The 22324-nt window shown below is 47.4% G+C and overlaps 1 protein-coding gene across 1 annotated transcript in view; it reads left to right on the top strand.

Annotated features, from left to right (window-relative positions):
- Positions 1–15577, top strand: part of STAP2 (signal transducing adaptor family member 2) — a 36681-nt gene extending 21104 nt beyond the window's left edge. Inside the window, exons 10-16 of the mRNA XM_083364151.1 lie at positions 303–372; positions 1893–1995; positions 3432–3515; positions 5100–5270; positions 7755–7850; positions 11213–11299; positions 14047–15577. Of these exons, the coding sequence (XP_083220277.1) occupies positions 303–372; positions 1893–1995; positions 3432–3515; positions 5100–5270; positions 7755–7850; positions 11213–11299; positions 14047–14129 (694 nt within the window). The 3' untranslated portion in view covers positions 14130–15577. The remainder of the gene's footprint in view (positions 1–302; positions 373–1892; positions 1996–3431; positions 3516–5099; positions 5271–7754; positions 7851–11212; positions 11300–14046) is intronic.
- Positions 15578–22324: the final 6747 nt, after the last annotated feature.

Below are 22324 nucleotides of genomic sequence, written 5' to 3'. Positions count from 1 at the left end.
TTTCCTTCTGTGGGCTGAGAAACCTTTCCACCCCACGTGTCCGGCTTTTTTTTCCCTCCTGTTTTTTTCACAGATCATTGAAAACGGGCAGCGTCAAAATTGAATTAATAAATACAAGTAAATAAATAAATCTGCTTTTTTTCCCCCCGATTTGCGTGAATGTCAGGAGCTCAAGCTTTGCCTTGCCAAGCGTGTATTTTGCCTTCTGACCTTGGAAATGACCTAAATAAAAATCACGTCCGGGGGACGAAAGTCAGCAGAGGAGAGGATTTGAATTCCGTTTTTTATGTTCTTTTTTACAGAGCCGTAAGCGTCAGGCACTATAAAATCAACGCTGTCGGTGGAGAATACGTCATTGTTATGGAAAAGCCGGTAAGGGGGATCAGGAGGGAAGGTTGTGGGTGGGGAGGGGGATGAAGACAAACCGGGTTTTTTAGAAAAAACTGAGGTAAGAACAGACCTTGACCAACAACTTTGTCAAGTTATTCGTTTCAAATATATAATGTTTAAAATGGACAAGCTCCCCATGTTACCAGATCTCATGCAATTATAGGTGGGGTGTTTCTTTCTTTCTTTCTTTCTTTCTTTCTTTCTTTCTTTCTTTCTTTCTTTCTTTCTTTCTTTCTTTCTTTCTTTCTTTCTTCTTTCTTTCTTTCTTTCTTTCTTTCTTTCTTTCTTTCTTCCTTCCTTCCTTCCTTCCTTCCACTCTATTTCCATCCTTCCTTCCATCCTTCCTACTCTATTTCCTTGCTTCCCTCCTCCTTCTTCCTTCCTTCCTTTAACATTTTTCCTTCCTTTCCTTCCTTCCTTCCTTCTTCCTTCTCTATTTCCTTCCTTCCCTCTCCTTCCTTCCCTCCCTTTCTTTTCTTCCTTTCCCTCCTTCCCTTTCCCTTCCTCCTTCTCTGTTATCATCTTTCCTTTGTTCCTACCCCTTCTCCTCCCTCCCTCCCTCCCTCCCTCCCTTCCTTCCTTCCTTCCTTCCTTCCTTCCTTCCTTCCTTCTCTATTTCCATCCTTCCTTCTCTAATTCCTTCCTCCCTTCTCCTTCCTTCCTGCTTCTCTATTTTCTTCCTTCCCTCCTCCTTCTTCCTTCCTTCCTTTAACATTTTTCCTTCCTTTCTTTCCTTCCTTCCTTCTTCCTCTATTTCCTTCCTTCCCTGTTTCCTTTCTTCCTTCCCTTCCTTCCCTCCCTTTCCCTCTTTCCCTTTCCCTCCTTCTCTGTTATCATCTTTCCTTTCTTCCTACCCTACTTCTCTTCCCTCCCTCCCTCCCTCCTTCCCCCCTTCCTTCCTTCCTTCCTTCCTTCCTTCCTTCCTTCCTTCCTTCCTTCCTTCTTTCCTTCCTTCCTTCCTTCCTTCCGTCCTTCCTTCCTTCCTTCCTTCCTTCCTTCCTTCCTTCTCTATTTCCATCCTTCCTTCTCTAATTCCTTCCTCCCTTCTCCTTCCTTCCTGCTTCTCTATTTTCTTCCTTCCCTCCTCCTTCTTCCTTCCTTCCTTTAACATTTTTCCTTCCTTTCTTTCCTTCCTTCCTTCTTCCTCTATTTCCTTCCTTCCCTGTTTCCTTTCTTCCTTCCCTTCCTTCCCTCCCTTTCCCTCTTTCCCTTTCCCTCCTTCTCTGTTATCATCTTTCCTTTCTTCCTACCCTACTTCTCTTCCCTCCCTCCCTCCCTCCTTCCCCCCTTCCTTCCTTCCTTCCTTCCTTCCTTCCTTCCTTCCTTCCTTCCTTCTTTCCTTCCTTCCTTCCTTCCGTCCTTCCTTCCTTCCTTCCTTCCTTCCTTCCTTCCTTCCTTCCTTCCTTCCTTCCTTCCTTCCTCAGCTCAAAACAGCTGAGCGTTTACAAATGTCTTGAAATTCCCACCCACTCGTTCCCCTTCCTCGCTTCTCTTTCCATTAGAATTACTGCTCTTCGCTCCTGGCCGTGCTGGACTTCTTCATCACCAAGACCAACGGGCTCCTGGTGCCGCTCACTGTGGAGAAAAGCTACGCCATGGCGCTAGGTAGGCCTCCCCCATATCTGGAATTGTTTTTGAGGCACCGGAGGTGGAAGGGGAGAGGTTACAGGGGAATCCTCGACTTACAACCGCAACAGGGTCCAAACTTTTTGTTGCTAATCAAGGCAGTTGTTTTTGCCCCACGGCCTTTCTTGCCCCAGTCCTTAAAGGGAATCCCTGCAGTTGTTAAGCGAGTCACGCGGTCATTAAAACTTATCTATTCGAACAAGCCGGCCTGGCCTGATGGATTTGGGTTTTAATATTATTTTAACTAATGTATTCTTATTTTTATTGCCCTGTACACCTCCCTGAGTCCTTCAGGAGAAAGGCGGTATATAAATCAAATAAATAAATAAATAAATAAATTAAGCCAATTCAGCTTCCCCACTGACTTTGCTTCCACCAAAGGGGATCACGTGACCTCTGCACACTGCGACCGTCATAAATATGAACCGGTTGCCAACCATCTGAATGTAAGTCACGTGACCAGGGGGATGCTGCAACGGTCGTAAGTGTGAAGAACGGTCCTAAATCTCTTATTTCAGTGCCGTGGTAACTTCGAGCAGTCAGTAAGCGAACGGTTGTAAGTCAAGGATTCCTGTAGTCAAGATGCCGTCAGAAGCACACCCCCCCCCCCCCCAGTTTTCTACTAGGAATCAGGGGTAGGCAACCTTGGCTCTTTTATGATTGGTGGACTTCAACTCCCAGAATTCCTGAGCCAGCCATGCTGAGGGGAAAGGGAGAGGTTTCCAAGCTGAGCCATGCTGGCTCAGGAATTCTGGGAGTTGAAGTCCACAAGTAACAAAAGAGCCAAGGTTCCCCACCCCTGCTATATCCGGTGGAATTACTCGTCTGTACTTTTAGAGCAGGGCGTCTTCAAACTTGGCTCTTTCATGACTGGTGGACTTCAACTCCCAGAATTCCTGAGCCAGCGTGGCTCAGCATGGAAACCTCTCCCTTTCCCCTCAGCATGGCTGGCTCAGGAATTCTGGGAGTTGAAGTCCGTGAGTCATAAAGCGGCCTAGGCCTAGACCAGGGGTAGGCAAACTTGGCTTTTTTATGACTGGTGGAGTTCAACTCCCAGAATTCCTCAGCAAGCATGGCTCAGCATGGAAACCTCTCCCTTTCCCCTCAGCATGGCTGGCTCAGGAATTCTGGGAGTTGAAGTCCACAAGTAACAAAAGAGCCAAGGTTCCCCACCCCTGCTATATCCGGTGGAATTACTCGTCTGTACTTTTAGAGCAGGGCGTCTTCAAACTTGGCTCTTTCATGACTGGTGGACTTCAACTCCCAGAATTCCTGAGCCAACGTGGCTCAGCATGGAAACCTCTCCCTTTCCCCTCAGCATGGCTGGCTCAGGAATTCTGGGAGTTGAAGTCCACCAGTCACAAAAGAGCCAAGGTTGTCTCCCGCTGTGTAACCAGGCCTTGTTTTCTTTCCAGAGGTCATGGAGATGGATCAGGAAGGAGAGCAGAGGTTCTCGGGGTCCTCCTTGGTGCCTGAGGAACCCCAACCACCTTTTAAAGGTACTTCGAGGCCGATCCCGAGGCTGAATTCTCACCTGGATCACGGCAGGCAGCTTCCGTTTTCCATCCTTTACCTCCAGCTTCAAATTTGCACACAAATGCTATGACACGTCCACAGAGTTTTATTTGCCAAGGGCTAGTTCTGAATACACACCCACACCCACACCCAAGTGACGTGGCCTGCCAAGGGAAGATAAGGACAACCTTGCCCCACAGAGGTGGGGAAAGGCCCATGTCTCTTAGCCTTCCACAAAGGGGTCAACATTTGGCTCTGCAGCCTTGCTTGGGGGTGGGGGGTGGAGGTGGCTAGTTGCTTGAAAGCCCCCCCCATCTATAATAATCCAAGATGGCCACCACCCCCCTTTGAATGTTTAATAGTCATTATATAATATAATTTTGAAATGTTTGTCCCTAATTTAATTTTTAATTTCTCCCATTAATTTTTAGATGTTTTATTTATCGGTTATATTATAGTGTACCCTGCCCTGAGGCCCTTTTTGAGGGAGATGCTTGGTTTAGAAATATTAAATATAGATGATGGATGGATGGATGGATAGAAAGAAATTGATAGATGATAGGATAGATGGATAGATAGATAGAAATTGATAGATGAGAGATGGATAGATGAGAGAGAGATGGAAATTGATAGACGATAGGATAGATGGAAACAGATAGATCGAAATTGATAGATGATAGGATAGATGGAAAAAAGAAAGAGATAGATAAATAGATTGATGACAGAGAGAGATAAATAGATGACAGACAGTCAGATAAATGACAGACAGATGATAGATAACAAACACAGATGACAGACAGATGACAGAGAGAGAAATAGATGACAGTCAGATAAATGACAGACAGATGATAGATAACAAACACAGATGACAGACAGATGACAGAGAGAGAAATAGATGACAGACAGACAGATAAATGACAGACAGATGACAGATAGATGACAGCCAGACAGATAGATGACAGATAAATAGATGACAGACAGATAGATGACATAGATGACAGATAGATAAATGACATAGATGATAGACAGGTAGAAGACAGACAGATGACAGACAGATGACAGACAGATAGATAAATGACATAGATAGATGACAGACAGGTAGACAGATAGATAATAGAGTAAATCAATTGATCAGCTTGGCTGGAATCTGCCCATTGCAGATAGTCCTCAACGTACGACCACAATTGAGTCCAACATTTCCATTGCTAAGTGAGACAGCTGTGAAGTGAGTTTTGCCCCATTTTACGACCTTTCCTGCCACAGTTGTGAAGTGAATCACTGCAGTTGTTAAAAACAATCTGGCCTCTCCCCCCCCCTTCCCATTGACTTTGCTCGTCAGAAGGCCACAAAAGGGGGATCCCAGAACCCCCCTGGGACATAGCAACCGTCATAAATATGAACCATTTTGCCAAGCGTCCGTGACCATGGGGAAGGGGAGATGCTGCAGCGGTCGTAAGTGTGGAAAGGGGCCCTAAGTCCCTTTTTCCAATGCCGTTGTCACTTGAAAAGTCACTAAACAAATGGTTGTAAGTCGAGGACCACCTGTTCGTCTCTCTGTTTGCGTGCAGGTGACCTTGTGGGAACAAAGAGCGCGGCATCCCCACATTCTTGGCTATGCCCGCCTCCTCCTCTGCCACCGATTGTGCCCGTTCCGCCCCCGCGCCGGGCATCGGCCCCCCAACGCGTGCATGTCTATGAGGAGGAAGACCCTCCCCAAAAGACGTACATGAACGAAGAAGGTGAGTTGAGAACGGTGGACCATGTGAGTGATATTACAATTGAACAACAGCCCTGGCAGGTAGGCCAGGCTAGAAGAGACAGAGCAGTTTTGGAAGGCAGGTGTTTGCGAGGAGTGTAGAAAAAGTCAAAATGGACGTCCTAACTGTGAAATGTGGACTGTTTCACCTTTGGGAAATTTTATGTTGGTTTAATCTTAAATTATTCCGATTTTTTTAATTTCATTGATTGTCTCGTACGCCATCTCTTTGAGGGAGAGGGTGGTTAGGAAATATGAAATGTAAATAAATAACCATGGTTTGTTGGTATTTCAAAGGCTGATTCCTTTCCATATGGGCAAACCAGGGGGTCTGATTTTGGATTCCAAGCAGTCCTTGACTTACGACGGAATGTTTAGCGACATTCGCAACCCAGAACAGCCGCTTCACGGCCCGTAAAGCACTTCTGGCTGTCATAAAATGGGGTCTGATTTGGGACTGCGGGTTAGTCCTCGAGTTATCTCGTTAATATTGGTCACACCATCCATCTCACGGAGGAAGGAATTAAGAATTATCCTAAAGATCTGAAGATTGCTACTGATGCTGTATGGGGGGGGGGAATCTTCAATGGTATATTCTCATTTCTTACCAGTCAGCTCCCAGGATGGGGATGGATTTAGGGAATTATTCCTTGGTCTTCCCTTTGTAGTATTCCTTGTTCTTGTTTCCTGTTGTGTCACTCACTGCTTGCCCCTAATCACCTCTGCGTGTCCTAAACGATGTGGACCAGACGCGCTGCAGAAGCTTATCCTCTGTCTCTTCAGTTGGATGGTCATACCCAGTGCTTTTTTTGCAAAAGAAAAAGGTGCCGGAACTCACACATGTCATACAGCCCGCCTTGCCCTACCCTACAAGGTTCCATCCAAAAAAGGTGCCGGAACTCCGTTCTGAGCGTTCTATGAGAAAAAAAGCCCTGGTCATACCTCTGCACACTGCTCGAAGAATGAAAGGGGGGATTATGTTGTACTTAGGGGGAACAGTATCAATTGTGAATACGTGCAGATAGCCCCGCTATCTCTGGCCACTTGCAGAACCATGAATGCAAGGTCATAAAAGGACACACCAAAGGAAAGAGCCGATATCCTAACCCACCCGGGAACATGTGGTTTCTTAGGGAAAACACCCCCCAAAGGGAACATTTTAGCTACCTCTGCTTTCTTCCTTCTTACCTACAGTGTGCCAGCCTTAAAGGGCGAAGTTTTTGTCTTATGTGTGTCAGCTTTGCTGGGTGAACAGCTTATGTAATCAAAGAAGGTATAAAAATAAGGCTTTTCTGATATTTGGGGCTTTTGCTCTTGTTTAGAGAAGCCCGCCTTTGTTCAGCTGAACAAAAACGTAGAGCTTGAAGGCAACTTCTGCTTTCCTGTCTTTTTTATCCAGCAAAACCTCCGAACCTGCACCTCAGCAACTGGAACAGGTGCTTTACGGCCCGTAAAGCACTTCTGGCTGTCATAAAATGGGGTCTGATTTGGGATTGCGGGTTAGTCCTCGACTTACGACTGGTCATTGAATGACCATTTGCAATTGGAACGGGGGGGGCTTGATGGCCCATGAAACACTTCTGGCTGTCATAAAATGTTGCGTTACTTTCCCCCCCCCCAGGTCACATGACTGTTCGCCTTTTCAACCAATTGCCAAGCACTCTGTGATCATGCGATCATCCTTTGCAAAAAATTTTTCCTGCCGGCTTCCCCAGGAAATCATTGGGGAAGACAGCAGGGAAGGCTGCTAGTGGAGAGGATGAAGTTTGTTCTCCCAGCACACAGAGGGACAATCTTCCTGCATGGCAGGAGGAACAGACCGGAAATCTGGCCAAAAATGATAGCACAGGGAGGACTTGACTTACGACCGCAATTGAGCCCGAAATTTCTGTGGCTGAGACAATTGTTAACTGAGTTTTGCCCCATTCGATGACCTTTCTTGCCAGTTATTTAAATCAGGGGTCCTCAACCTTGGCAACTTTAAGTCTTGTGGACTTCAACTCCCAGAATTCCTCAGCCAGCTTGGCTTGGCTTGGCTGGCCGAGGAATTCTGGGAGTTGAAGTCCACAAGTCTTAAAAGTTGCCAAGGTTGAGGACCGCTGATTTAAGTGAATCACTGCGGTCGTTCAGTCAGTAACCAGGTTGTTCATTGAATCTGCCTTCCCCGTAGACTTTGTTTCTTAGAAGATCGCAAAACGGGATCACATGATCCCGGGACACTGCAACCGTCACAGATATAAAGCAGTTGTGCCAAGCATCCAAATTTCGATCGCTTTAACCGCGGGGATGCTGCAACGGTCCAAAGTGTGAAAAAGATGTCATGTTGGGGGGCTTTTTAGTGCCATTGTAACTTCCCACGGTTACTAAGTGAACTGTTGTAAGTCGAGAAGTAACTGCACTGCTTTCGTAAGAATGAAGTTTTTGCGGTGAGAACTGAGGTGTGCTTTCCCTATTTTTCCCTCTTTAGCGTGGGATCGCCCCGGGGACCAGGAAGCGAGATGGAACGGACCACCCCCACCTGTTCGTGTACCTCCCAAGCTGCCACGGAAGCCCCCGAAGCCAGGTATGGTTTCTGAGACGCCTGTCCAGTGGTGGGATTCAGCCGGTTCACACCGGTTCAGTAGAATCGGTAGCTAAATTTTGCTGAGTTCAGAGAACCGGCTAAATGCACGCCGCTTCCGGAAGTCCATTCTGGGCCTCAGAGCCCTGTAGGAGACCTCTCAGGCCTAAAATGGCCTGCTGGAAGTGCATGGATGCCACTTCCGGAAGTCCATTCTGGGCCTCAGTGCCCTGTAGGAGACCTCCCAGGCCTAAAATGGCCTGCTGCAAGTGCATGGATGCCATTTCCGGAAATCCATTCTGGGCCTCAGAGCCCTGTAGGAGACCTCTCTGGCCTAAAACGGCCTGCTGGAAGTGCATGGATGCCACTTCCGGAAGTCCATTCTGGGCCTCAGTGCCCTGTAGGAGACCTCCCAGGCCTAAAATGGCCTGCTGGACGTGCATGGATGCCACTTCCGGAAGTCCATTCTGGGCCTCAGTGCCCTGTGGGAGACATCCCAGGCCTAAAATGGCCTGCTGGAAGTGCATGGATGCCACTTCCAGAAGTACATTCTGGGCCTCAGAGCCCTGTAGGAGACCTCCCAGGCCTAAAATGGCCTGCTGGAAGTGCATGGATGCCACTTCCGGAAGTCCATTCTGGGCCTCAGAGCCCTGTAGGAGACCTCTCTGGCCCAAAATGGCCTGTTGGAAGTGCATGGATGCCACTTCCGGAAGTCCATTCTGGGCCTCAGAGCCCTGTAGGAGACCTCCCAGGCCTAAAATGGCCTGCTGGACGTGCATGGATGCCACTTCCGGAAGTCCATTCTGGGCCTCAGTGCCCTGTAGGAGACCTCCCAGGCCTAAAATGGCCTGCTGGACGTGCATGGATGCCACTTCCGGAAGTCCATTCTGGGCCTCAGTGCCCTGTAGGAGACCTCCCAGGCCTAAAATGGCCTGCTGGAAGTGCATGGATGCCACTTCCGGAAGTCCATTCTGGGCCTCAGAGCCCTGTAGGAGACCTCTCTGGCCTAAAATGGCCTGCTGGAAGTGCATGGATGCCACTTCCGGAAGTCCATTCTGGGCCTCAGAGCTCTGTAGGAGACCTCTCTGGCCCAAAATGGCCTGTTGGAAGTGCATGGATGCCACTTCCAGAAGTCCATTCTGGGCCTCAGAGCCCTGTAGGAGACTTCCCAGGCCTAAAAGGGCCCGCTGGAAGTGCATGGATGCCACTTCCGGAAGTCCATTCTGGGCCTCAGAGCCCTGTAGGAGACCTCTCTGGCCTAAAATGGCCTGCTGGAAGTGCATGGATGCCACTTCCGGAAGTCCATTCTAGGCCTCAGAGCTCTGTAGGAGACCTCTCTGGCCCAAAATGGCCTGTTGGAAGTGCATGGATGCCACTTCCGGAAGTCCATTCTGGGCCTCAGAGCCCTGTAGGAGACTTCCCAGGCCTAAAAGGGCCCGCTGGAAGTACATGGATGCCACTTCCGGAAGTCCATTCAAGGCCTCGGAGGACCAAGCCTGCATGGTTGTCTGGTTACTTGAATCCCACCACTGGCCCTGTCCTTGTGTCACGACAATTATTGTCACCCAGCAACAAAAGCCACAAGCTAGTTCAGTCTGTCCGAAATGTGTTCACTTCACAGGACGATGCTGAGCGTACTGTATCCAAAGGGCCTTGAGCTGTTGAATCCTGGTCTCTCTCTCTCTCTCTTTTTAAAAATAGGGATTCTAGTCCTCGTGATTCTGCCAATTTATATGGGAGTGTTGGATCTTACGTGCTAAGGCAGGTTATGGCCCAGTGGGCAGGGTCTCTTCTAGGATTGAAGGAGGACTTAGGCAAATCTGTCTTCCTGGTCTTATATGCCGTTGGAATTTGGGGGTGCAGGTACTCCTCGACTTGCGACATTTCGTTTAGCAACTGTTCAAAGTTACAACGGCACTGAAAAAAGTGACTTACGACAGTTTTTCACACTTAACAACCGTTGTAGCATCTCCATGCTCAGGTGATCAAAATTCAAATGCTTGGCAACCGACTCATATTTATGACAGTCACTGTGTGGTAGGTTCACGTGATCCCCTTTTGCGACCTTCAGACAGGCAAAGCCAGTGGGGAAGCCGGATTCACTTAACAACCGTGTGACTAACTTAACTGCGGTGATTCACTTAAGAACAAGGACAAGAAAGGTCATGAAATGGGGCATAATTCGTTTAACAACCATCTCAGTTAGCAACTGAAATTTTGGGCTCAGCTGTGGTAAGTTGAGGACTACCCTATTTTTATAATGGTTGTAGCATCCCAGGATCGCGTGACGGCCATTGGCGACCTCCCGAGCCATATTCCCCACAAGCAAAGTTGATGGGGTAAGCCGGACTCATTTAACGACTGTGGCAAAAGAAAGTGGCAAAACTGTGTGTAACTCGCTTAAAAACCGCATTGTTTGGCTGTGGAAGTCCCAGTGCTGTCATAAGTCGAGGACTACCTGTATTTATCACATAACAAGGTTAAGAATAGAATAGAATAGAATAGAATAGAATAGAATAGAATAGAATAGAATAGAATAGAATAGAATAGAATAGAATAGAAGAATAGAATAGAATAGAATAGAATAGAATAGAATAATAGAATAGAATAGAATAGAATAATAGAATAGAATAGAATAGAATAGAATAGAATAGAATAGAATAGAATAGAATAGAAGAATAGAATAGAATAGAATAGAATAGAATAGAATAATAGAATAGAATAGAATAGAAGAATAGAATAGAATAGAATAGAAGAATAGAATAGAATAGAATAGAATAGAATAGAATAGAATAGAATAGAAGAATAGAATAGAATAGAATAGAATAGAATAGAATAGAATAGAATAGAATAGAATAATAGAATAGAATAGAATAGAAGAATATAATAGAATAGAATAGAATAGAATAGAAGAATAGAATAGAATAGAATAGAATAGAATAGAATAGAATAGAATAGAATAGAATAGAATAGAATAGAATAGAAGAATAGAATAGAATAGAATAGAATAGAATAGAAGAATAGAATAGAATAGAATAGAATAGAATAGAATAGAATAGAATAGAATAGAATAGAATAGAATAGAATAGAATAGAATAGAATAGAATACAAAATAGGACAGAACAGAACAGAAAATATGGAATAGAATAGAAAATATGGAATAGAATAGAGTAGAGTAGAGTAGAAAACATGGAGTGGAATGAAGTAGGACAGGATAGAATAGATTAACAGAGTTGGAAAGGGACCTTGGAGGTCTTCTAGTCTAACCCTACCATTTCAGACAAAATTGCTGGAGAGCTGAAGTGGTTAGGCCAAGGCTACTCTGTCTGTAAAGCCTATTTGCTTTCTCAAAAAATCTCTTAAAGGCAGCCTACTCGAGGGTAAATCTGCCCCCAGGCCCGGTATACTTTCCACCAAACAGGAGACGCCGTTATTCAGAAGCGCCACCAACGGTAAGTTAGTTTGTTGTGTATAAATCCCCTTACAGCAGGCATGTCAAACTCGCCACGTCACATGACTTCGCACGACGCATCATGACTTTTTCCCCCATTGCCGGCAGTGCGGTGGACACGGTTCCGGCGTGACGCATCCGGCCTGTGGGCCAGCAGTTTGACATGCCTGCCTTACAGGATTCCATCAATATGTCATTAAGCAAGGGTAGTCCTTGAATTACGACCACAATTGAGCCCATTGTGTGAATGGGGCCAGAACTGAAAAATCAGAGATTCGTGTTTCTTTTGGGGTGACTCCAGATGTCGGCTTATTTATGGGTCGATTTGATCCATCTACACCTCACTTTTTTCAAGAGAGTCCAGGTGACACGCATTACAAACTCCCCCTACTTTACAACAACCCTGTGAGGTAGGCTGGGCAGGAAAAGAGGATGGGGCGAAGTAACCCACTGAATTGTGGGATCCAGTGGGAACTTGAACCCAGAACGTCCAACCTCTGCAACCTAAACTGCATTTATTTATCAATTTTATTTTCGATAAATATTTTTTGTTGCTAAGTGGGACATTGGCTAGGTGAGGTTTGCCCCATTTTGCGACCTTCCTTGGCACGGTTGTTCAGTGAATCACTGCAGTTGATAAGTTAGTCACCCGGTCGTTAAGTGAATCCGACTTCCCCCCCCCTTGACTTTGCTTGTCAGAAGGTCGCAAAAGAGGATCACGTGACCCCCCCGGGGACGTTGCGACCGTCATAAATGTGAGTCGCTTGCCAAGCACCTCAATTTTGATCGCTTGCCACAAAACGCCTTTTCTACGGCTGTCGTCACTTGGAATGTTCATAAAACGAGCAGTCGTTAAGTGAGGACTACCTCTAATTTCTGAACATAGGGGTTTTTTTTTTTTTTTTTAATGCGGAATGAGGCAACTTACAGCTGCCACCTCATCTTGGTCAACTCACTGCGGGACAAGATTCTCCGAGACTAGACAGCCGCTTGTCTGAAGCAAGGGGTTGGACTAGAAGACCTCCAAGGTCCCTTCTGATGTATCGATCGAGTCTTCCGCTCTGGTTTCCGAAGCCAGCCTGGCTCAAAGAAGGTGAAAGTTCTCGCCAGCCCGCACTCCTTCTCCAAAGTCTTCCTCACCTTGCTTTCCGGTGGCCCCCCTCCCCCACTCCCTTCCCCCCCCGCCCCCCCCCCCCCGTAATCGGCGGGCTAAGCAGGAGTCGTTGTTCTGGATGCTTCGCGCCAGCTCACCACAGGGCAAGAGTTACGCTAATATCAAAGAAATAGCGGAATAGAATCGTTAAGGAAAGCATGCAACGGGGACAGAACGAAGCGCACGTGACAAAAATTAAAAATATCCTTTTTATTTATTTAAAATAATTAAAAGCAAAGTGTTCAATTGTCCCCGGGGCGAGTGGTTCGGTTCTGTCGGGAGCGAGTCTCCTGGTGGCCATCCCCGCTTGCCTCTCTCCCTGCCTGGCAGCGGTCAAGGAGGGAAGGAAGGAAAGAAGGAAGAAGGAGGGGAGGAAGGAATTAGAGAAGGAAGGATGGAAATAGAGGAGGAGGAGGAAGGAAGGAAGGAAGGAAGGAAGGAAGGAAGGAAGGAAGGAAGGAAGGAAGGATGGAAATAGAGGAAGAAGGAGGGTAGGAAGAAATTAGAGAAGGAAGGATGGAAATAGAGAAGGAGGAAGGAAGGAAGGAAGGAAGGAAGGAAGGAAGGATGGAAATAGAGGAAGAAGGAGGGGAGGAAGGAATTAGAGAAGGAAGGATGGAAATAGAGGAGGAGGAGGAAGGAAGGAAGGAAGGAAGGAAGGAAGGAAGGAAGGAAGAAAGAAATAGAGAAGGAGGAAGGAGGGTAGGAAGAAATTAGAGAAGGAAGGATGGAAATAGAGAAGGAGAAAGGAAGGAAGGAAGGAAGGAAGGAAGGAAGGAAGGAAGGAAGGAATTAGAGAAGGAAGGATGGTAATAGAGGAGGAAGGAAGGGAGGAAGGAGAAGGGGAGGAAGGAAGTAGAGAAGGAAGGATGGAAATAAAGAAGAAGGAAGGAAGGAAAGGAAGGAAGGAAGGAAATAGAGAAGGAAGGATGGAAATAGAGGAGGAAGGAAGGAAGGAAGGAAGGAGAAGGAGGGGAGGAAGGAATTAGAGAAGGAAGGATGGAAATAGAGAAGGAGGAAGGAAGGAGGAAGGAAGGAAGGAAGGAAGGAATTAGAGAAGGAAGGATGGAAATAGAGGAGGAAGGAGAAGGAGGGGAGGAAGGAAGTAGAGAAGGAAGGATGGAAATAGAGAAGGAGGAAGGAAGGAAGGAAGGAAGGAAGGAAGGAAGGAAGGAAGGAAGGAAGGAAGGAAGAGTTCCTTCTCCCCAAGCCCAGGCACAATTGGCAGCTTGCCAGCTGGGAAGAGGATAAAGTCCCCAATCTCCGAATGGTGTGTGGGTCTGTGTGTGTGTGTGTCTATGCGTGTGTGCATGGAACAATGACTCCCGCTTAGCCCGCCTTTTGTGGCAAGTGTGCTAGAAAGCGAGGCGAGGAAGACTTGGCAGAAGGAGCGCGGGCTGGCGGGAACGTTCGCCTCCCTTAAGCCGGGCTGGCTTTGGAAACCAGAGGAGCGGAAGGCCCGTGGCCACTTGGCTGGGGCGAAGTGGCCACTGCTAGGCAGCCACGGCGAGGTGGCTGCGCCGAGTTGTCCTACTACACCCTTTTGACTCAGCTGCCCTACTCTGGGCCGGTTGCTGACGTCTTTCTCTTTGCAGTGATGACCGAGGAGCTGAAACGCAAACTTCAGGAACGGAGGGCCAAGATGGAGAATTTAAACGCCGGCGGCCATTTTGATTAAAGAAAAAAAAAGGAAAAAAAATAGCCCAGGGACAAGGGAGAGAGGAAGCAACTGGACGCCTCACAAATCGACCTCTGGATCCCTTTTCTGCCTCTCCGATTGCTCTTGGGGGGGGGCCAACCAAACCCTCCTGTTATGCCTGAAGAGGAATCTTGCGGGATCAGATCAGGAAAGCCGCCCACCCCCCTCGTCTGCCTTGGAGACCCTCCTTTGTGGCCATTGGCTGAGCTGCCGTGAGGATCCTGCCCCGGGGGTGGTGCTGGGGAAATTAAGAGGTGTTGTGATTCAGGGTCAGCCTGTGGGTTCGGCATTTGGGTCGGACGATTCAGAGGAGGAGGAGGAGGGTGTTGGAGAGCTTGCTGATGAGAGCCCTCAGCCAGGCCCCTCCCACCTGGTCACGACGGAGACCCAGCTGTGTGAGCCTGACAGCGTGGATGAAGATGACCCACAGCTGGCCCTGTTCAAGGACGCCCGACGCAGGAGGCAGTCAATCAGGAGTAAACAGAGGAAGGCAATGGGGCACCTCGGAAGGAGGCAGAGAGAAGCCACACCCTGAACTGTATAAAAGGGGAATGCGTGGGAGAGCTGGTTTGCTGAAGGCAACCGCTTGAATAGCTCCTGTTTCATGGTTCATGTCTTGTTCTGTTTGCTTTTGTGTCCATAAATTTGGCAGGCTTAGTTCCAGCCTCTTGCCTTCTTGGAAAAGGGGTTGTCCCTGCCTTTTCTGCAGGGCCGGTAGCAGGCTGATACAGAACATAAGAGTTGGATTGAAAAGGATTTCGGGAAGAGTTGCTAACAGTGGCACGAAGAAACAGTCAATCAGGGGCAAGAGTCAGTGGAACTGCTTGCCACCGGAAGTTGTGGATGCTCCAACACTGGAGATTTTTAAGCAACCGGACAGCCATTTGTTTGAAATGGGATAAGTTCTCCTGCTTCAGCAGAAGGTTGGACTAGAACACCTCCAGGGTCCCTTCCAACTCCGTTATTCTGGAAATGGGGTCCTTTGTCGCCTGTTCCAGCACAAGTTTACTCGGATCCCCAAGGGTGGAAGAGAGCTAGCTGGGTTATCCAGCTTCTTCTTCTTCTTCTTCTTCTTCTTCTTCTTCTTCTTCTTCTTCTTCTTCTTCTTCTTCTTCTTCTTCTTCTTCTTCTTCTTCTTCTTCTTCTTCTTCTTCTTCTTCCTCCTCCTCCTCCTCCTCTTGCACTCATCGTTTTATGTATTTCAGACAGGAAGGGGAAATGGAAGGGTCCACAAGCATTTCTAAGTGATAATAAAACTCAGGTTATTTCCTGCCCTCCTCCGGACGTCTGCCGGGAACAACAGTATTACAAGCAACATCTTGAGATTCATAGAAATATATCGGAAGATTAACTGCTCCAATAAAGAGTCCCACCACTACACACATTCATCTGAAAACTGATTTATCACCAGCGTAGAAATCCTGAACTACCAGCTTTTTCCTGGCCAGGACTCTGTTGGCTAGCATATGTGGCTATTGTGTTTTTTTTTCTGGAATATACAATAAAGAAATATTTTTTGGGTGTTTATCCTTGTTTGGAAAGAGCCGAAGATGGCTGTCACTCTGTATGTGTGTTTGTGTGTGTGTTGGGGGGGCTGTGTCATGCCTTGGACCAGGGGTCTTCAAATTTGGCCCTTTTATGACTTGTGGACTTCAACTCCCAGAATTCCTCACCCAGCGTGCCTGGCTGAGGAATTCTGGGAGTTGAAGTCCACAAATCATAAAAGGGCCAAGTTTGAAGACCTCTCTGCCTTGGACAATGATTTTCCATTTCAAAGAGCCGGTTTGCTATGTATCCCAGTCGTAAATTCAATTTGTAAAAGTAGGGATGCATTGCAAAGCAGATGGGGGACCAAGAGGTCAAGGCACTTTGGGGAAAGGGAGGGGGGAGGAAGGAAGGAAGGAAGGAAGGTGGGGGAGGGAGGAGAAGAAAGGAATGGAGAGGAAGGAAAGGGAGAGAAGCGAGCAAGGAAGGGAGAGAATGAAGGAGGAAGCGAAGGGAGGCAGGAGGGCAGAGAAGAAAGGAAGGGAGAGGGAGGGAGGGAGGAGAAAGGTATAGAGAAAGGAAAGAAGGAAGGGAGCGAGGAAGAAGAAAAGATAGGGAGGGAGGTAGAATGAACGAGAGTGAGGGAGGATGAAAAGGGGAGGGCAGACCAGGAAGAAAGAATAAAGAGGAAGGAAGAAAATTAAGGAAGGAAGGAAGAACAGAAAGGAGGAGGAAATAGAAAAAAGAGGAAGAAAGGAAATGGGGAACGAAGAAGGAAGGAGAGTTTCTTCTCTTGAATTGCCATGGCAACATTGAGAAGGCATATGCCTATCCGAAGGGGCAGAGCCTGAAGTAGGCCTACTACATTAATAATTTTGATAGACCGGCCTGAATTTGCAACCACCGGTCGATTTGGATATATGGCTTTCTAACCCAGGAGAGGCACAATATGGTCAGCTGTCTCGACGGCTCAATCTCTGAGAGAAAAAAATCAATATTTTTCATTCAGGGCAGCCGACGGAATCCATGAACAAGCCGAGTTGGTTTTGTTATTTTGGCATTAACTGCCCATTCCCAATTATAAATCTATTTAAGGCATGAAATCCAGATGGGTGACATTGGGACGATCAGCAGGAGACGGTGAGTTCTAGTCTTGCCTTAGGCATGAAATCCGGCTGGGTGACATTGGGCCAATCTTTCTATCTCAGCCCAACTCACCTCACAGGGTTGTTGTGGGGAAAAATAGGAGGAGGAAGGTTATGTTGGATACGTTCGCCACCTTGAGTTAAATAAAAGAAATACAACGTTGATCTGGGCGCTTCGGAACAGAAACTGGGAAGGAAGATCTTCAAATGATAATAATAATAAATGAGGCTCCTGCAAGTCTCCCATTTTGAAAAGCCCCCCGACTAGAAAAGTAGAAGAACAAACTTATTTACTTAATATATTTATTCATTTACTGCTTGTCATCTTAAGAGGGACGCTGGTTAGGATGCCAAAAGTTCCGTTTTGTGGATTTCAGTTGTTCCAACTGGCACCTTTTCCAACCTCTGCGGCTTTAAGATGTATGGACTTCAACTCCCAGAATCCCTTCGCCCGTCTTTTCTACGCCTCTTGTGGCACTTTCAAAGTAGTTCTCCACCGACCGCAGTTGGGAAGAGAAGTTCTTGTGCTAAGCCAGGCGGTTGGCAAGGGGAATCGCACCTAATTTTACAACCTTCGCTGCCACGGTTGTTAAGCGAATCACTGCGGTCGTTAAGTGAATCATGCAGTTGTTAAGAGAATCCGGCTTCCCTCGTGATTTTACTGAGGGGTTGGGAGGGAGGGAGGGAGACAAAGGAAGGAAGGAGGGAGAGAGGAAGGAGGGAGAGAAAGAGAGAAGAAAGGGAGCGAGAGAAGGAAGGAAGGAGGCAGGGAAGGAAGGAAAGGCAGAGAGGGAGAGAAGGAAGGGGAGGGAGAGGTGAGGGAAACGAGGAAGGAAGAAGGGAGAAGGAAGGAAGGAAGGAGAGAAGGAAGGAAAGGAGAGAGAAAAGGAAGGAAAGAGGGAGGGAGGGGTGAGGGAGGCAAGAAGGAAGGAAAGGGAGAGAAGGAAGGAAGGAAGGGGAGGGAGGGAGGGGTGAGAGAGGGGAGAAGGAAGGAAAGAAGAGAAGGAAGCAAAGAGAGGGAGGGGTGAGCAAAGCAAGAAGGAAGGAAAGAGGGAGAAGGAAGGAAGGGAGGGAGGGAAGGAAAGAAAGGAGGCAGATAGGGAGAGAAAGGAGAGGGAGGGAAGGGTGAGGGAAGCAAGAAGGAAGGAAGGAAAGAGAGGGAGGGAGAGAAGGAAGGAAAGAGAGGGAGGGAGAGAAGGAAGGAAAGAGAAGGAGGCAGGGAAGGAAGGAAAGGCAGAGAGGGAGAGAAGGAAGGAAGGAGGGAAGGAATGGGAGGGAGATGTGAGGGAAACAAGGAAGGAAGAAGGGAGAAGGAAAGAAGGAGAAAAGGAAGGAAGGAGAGGGAGGGAGGGGTGAGGGAAGCAAGAAGGAAGGAAGGAAAGGGAGAGAAGGAAGGAAGGGGAGGGAGGGGTGGGGGAAGGGAGAAGGAAGGAAGGAAATAAGAGAGAGAAGGAAGGAAAGAGAGAGGGAGGGGTGAGGGAAGCAAGAAGGAAGGAAGGGAGGGAAGGAAGGAAAGAAAGGAGGCAGATAGGGAGAGAAAGAAGCAAGGGAGAGGGAGGGAAGGGTGAGGGAAGCAAGAAGGAAGGAAGGAAAGAGAGGGAGGGAGAGAGGGAAGGAAAGAGAAGGAGGCAGGGAAGGAAGGAAAGGCAGAGAGGGAGAGAAGGAAGGAAGGAGGGAAGGAAGGGGAGGGAGATGTGAGGGAAACAAGGAAGGAAGAAGGGAGAAGGAAGGAAGGAAAGAAGGAGAAAAGGAAGGAAGGAGAGGGAGAGAGGGGTGAGGGAAGCAAAAAGGAAGGAAGGAAAGAGAGAAGGAAGGAAGGGGAGGGAGGGGAGAGGGAAGGGAGAAGGAAGGAAGGAAAGGAGAGAAGGAAGGAAAGAGAGAGGGAGGGGTGAGCGAAGCAAGAAGGAAGGAAAGAGAGGGAGAAGGAAGGAAGGAAAGAAAGGAGGCAGATAGGGAGAGAAGGAAGCAAGGGAGAGGGAGGGAAGGGTGAGGGAAGCAAGAAGGAAGGAAGGAAAGGAGAGGGAGAGGAGGAAGGAAAGAGAGGGAGGGAGAGAAGGAAGGAAGGAGGGAAGGAAAGAAAGGAGAGAGAAAAGGGAGCAAGAAAGAGAGGGAGGCGGGAAGATCCTGGGTACCACTGTTGTAAATACATGCTGGTTGCCAAGCGTCCAGATTTTGATCACATGACTGTTTTTGCTGCAGTGACGGTGGTAAGTAGAAGGATGCAATCGAAGTCACTTTTATCAGGGCCAGCGTTAACTTCAAAACCGTCACTAAACGAATGGGGGTAAGTCAAGGACTGCCTGGAATGAGTTCCCCAGAAACCCAGGCAGGGCGAGGTGCTTTTTTCCCCAGTAGATCTCTACTTCTTCACCGACCGACCGGCCTTTGCAAACTAACACAGAAATCTGAAACTGGTTAAACGGTGAAGACGAGAAAACCGACAAATCTCATTTTGCGACGCAAATTGACCTGCCCGATCTACCACCTTGGCTGCACGTCTGAGTTACTGCAACACGTTTAATGAATGTGGCTGTCGTGGCTGCTTTGGCAATCCCACATTCAAGCGAGTTTGCGCAGATTCCCCAGGGAAGAGCGGGTCAAACCTGATCAGCCGACCGCTTCCGCTCTCCTTCTAAAATAAAAAGCAAGTTCCTCTCCCTCATGGACAAGGAAAGCCACGGCTCGAGGTGGGCGCACAGAACAGTCCTCGGCTTACTACGATGGACCCCCGAAATTTCTGTCGCTAAGCGAGACGTTTAAGCGAACACTACGACTTTTTTTTTTTTTTTGCCACGGTTGCTCATTGAGCTTTGCCCCGTTTTACGACCTTTCTTCCCGTGGTCGTTAAGTGAATCACTGCAGTTGATGAGTTAGTAACCAGGTTGTTAAGTCGATCCGGCTTCCTCCATTGACTTTGCTTGTCGGAAGATCGCCAAGGGGAAATCACGTGATCCCCTGGGACGCTGCGACCGTCGTAACGAGTCTGAATTTTGATCACGTGACCGTGGGGATGCCGCGAGAGCCATCAGTGTGTCGTGAGTGGCTTTTTTCACTGCCAACCTTTGAAGGGTTACTAAATGAGCTGTTGTAACTCGAGGACTCACTGTATGTACCTATTTCATCTCAACAGGAGTCAGCAACCGGATGGCTTTGATAACTCAAATCCAGTTTCTTACTTTTTGCTTTGCTCGGTTGTCCCTTAAACTTAGCGAGAAATATTTAATCATCATCATCATCATCATCAAGTTGGAAGGGACCTTGGAGGTCATCTAGTCCAACCCCCTGCTCAGGCAGGAAACCCTATGCCATTTCAGACAAACGGCTGTCCAGTCTCTTCTTAAAAACTTCCAGTGTTGGAGCAGTCACAACTTCTGGTGGCAAGTTGTTCCTGTTCTGTACCAGCCTGCTACCGGCCCTGCAGAAAAGGCAGGGACAACCCCTCCACAAACGCCAAGAGGCTGGAACTACGCCTGCCAAATTTCTAGCTACAAAAACAAACAAGACACAAACCAAGAAACCGGAGCTTTAAGAAGCATGAACCATCCGAGCGGTTGCCTTCAGCAAACCAGCCCTCCCCACACATTCCCCTTATATAGAGTTCAGGGCATGGCTTCTCTCTGCCTCCTTCCGAGAAGCCCCATTGCCTTCCTCTGTTTACTCCTGATTGACTGCCTCCTGCGTCGGGCGTCCTTGAACAGGGCCAGCTGTGGGTCATCTTCATCCACACTGTCAGGCTCACACAGCTGGGTCTCCGTGGTGACCAAGTGGGAGGGGCCTGGCTGAGGGCTATCATCAGCAAGATCTTCAACCCCCTCAGCAAGGTCTTCAACACCCCTCTCCTCCTCTGAGTCGTCCGACCCAACTGCCGAACCCACAGGCTGACCCTGAATCACAACACTTCCACTGGTGAATTGTTCTCACTGTCAGGAAGTTTCTCCTTAGTTCTAGGTTGCTTCTCTCCTTGATTAGTTTCCATCCGTTGTTTCTTGTCCTGCCTTCAGGGGCTTTGGAGAATGCTGCAACGGTCATAAGTCTAAATTATAATAAACCCTTCTTTTTCAGTGCCGTTCAGTCACTAAACAAACTATTCCAAGTTAAGGAACACCTGGAGTTGTGACCTTGATGCATCTAATATTTTTATTACTGTCTCTTAGTTTGTTTGTTTTTATGCACTCGAATGTTATTACGGTGATTAGAATAAAGTCATTTGCTTACTTACAGTACTGAACTGGACAATGCGCTTGGAAGCTAAGCAACATTCGGCAGGGTTACGAATTGGATGGGAGACATCAGGGAATGGCAGGCTTTCCAAATCAGACTGCAAAACTGGGAGAGCTTCACGGAACAAAATTACAAGCCCCTTTGAGGGAGTTGCCAAGGAAACAACGTGGTTTCTCCAGCCTTGATCACTTTAAGACGCGTGGACCCCAACTCCCAGAATTCCCCAGCTAAACCTTGTAAGCCACCCTGAGTCTTCGGAGAAGGGCGGGATATAAATGGAATTAAAATAAAATAAATAAATAAGTGAACAGAGGTAAGCTAAAGATTCACTAAGGATGGAGACTCTCAAATATCCACAAACTCTGATTGAGTATACGAGTGTTTCTGATTTCCTTTCTAGACGGCCTTTTATTTCAGAAACATGAGGACTAGATCCTTAGATTATTCTTGAGGGCAGTCTTAGTTTACTCGTGAGGATTAGAATCTTAACTTTATTCTTGAGGACTAGAAAGTTTATTCTTGAGGACTAGAGTCTTAGTTTATTCGTGAGGACAGTCTTAGTTTATTTGTGAGGATTAGACTCTTAAGTTTATCCTTGAGCACTAGAAAGTTTATTTTTGAGGACTAGAGTCTTAGTTTATTCCTGAGGACTAGAATCTTAGTTTGTTCTCGAGGACTAGTTTGTTCTTAGGGACTTTTGGATAAAACCGCAACGCGGATAACGGTGATGGAAAAGGGCTTTTCTCGAGGCCATTCCGAAGTGATAACCTAGCTTTTGCAAACCCCACAGGAAAAAAAATGTCTACAAATCCATTGTTTATTAATTGACGCGATATCCTCCTTTTCCAAAATCAAGCACCAAAAAAAAATAATAATAATAATAAAGACTTTGGACCGGTTTAGCAATTCATTCTTAATCCAGGCCAGATTTGTTTTTGTTTTTTTAAAGCCCAAATCGTTTTGCAGAATTTTGCTCTCTGCAACTGGAGTGGCTTGCCTTTGAAATTTTGGGGAAAATTTGGGGGTGGGGTAGGGGGCAGAGTGGGGAATGCACAATGCTTTTATTGTCCCTTTTTTCCCCCCAAACAAGCTTTTGTGCTACGCGAGAGGTGTCATCCTGAATCCCAGTGATAGCACCGGATAACCGAGGGAAACCCTGGGATTAAAATCCAGCAAGGGGACCATTTTACAATCCGGTCTAAATAATCTAATATTTTCCAGCTAACCCCTTTTAAGTCTCCTTGGCGGGTGCCTAATCCAGGGCTCTCCAAAGTTGGTCACTTTAAGAGTGGTGGACTTCGACTCCCAGAATCCCCCAGCCAG

Source organism: Vipera ursinii (assembly GCF_947247035.1).
Source record: "Vipera ursinii genome assembly, chromosome: 1".
NCBI lineage: Eukaryota > Metazoa > Chordata > Lepidosauria > Squamata > Viperidae > Vipera > Vipera ursinii.
This window is presented reverse-complemented; position numbering and strand designations above follow the sequence as displayed.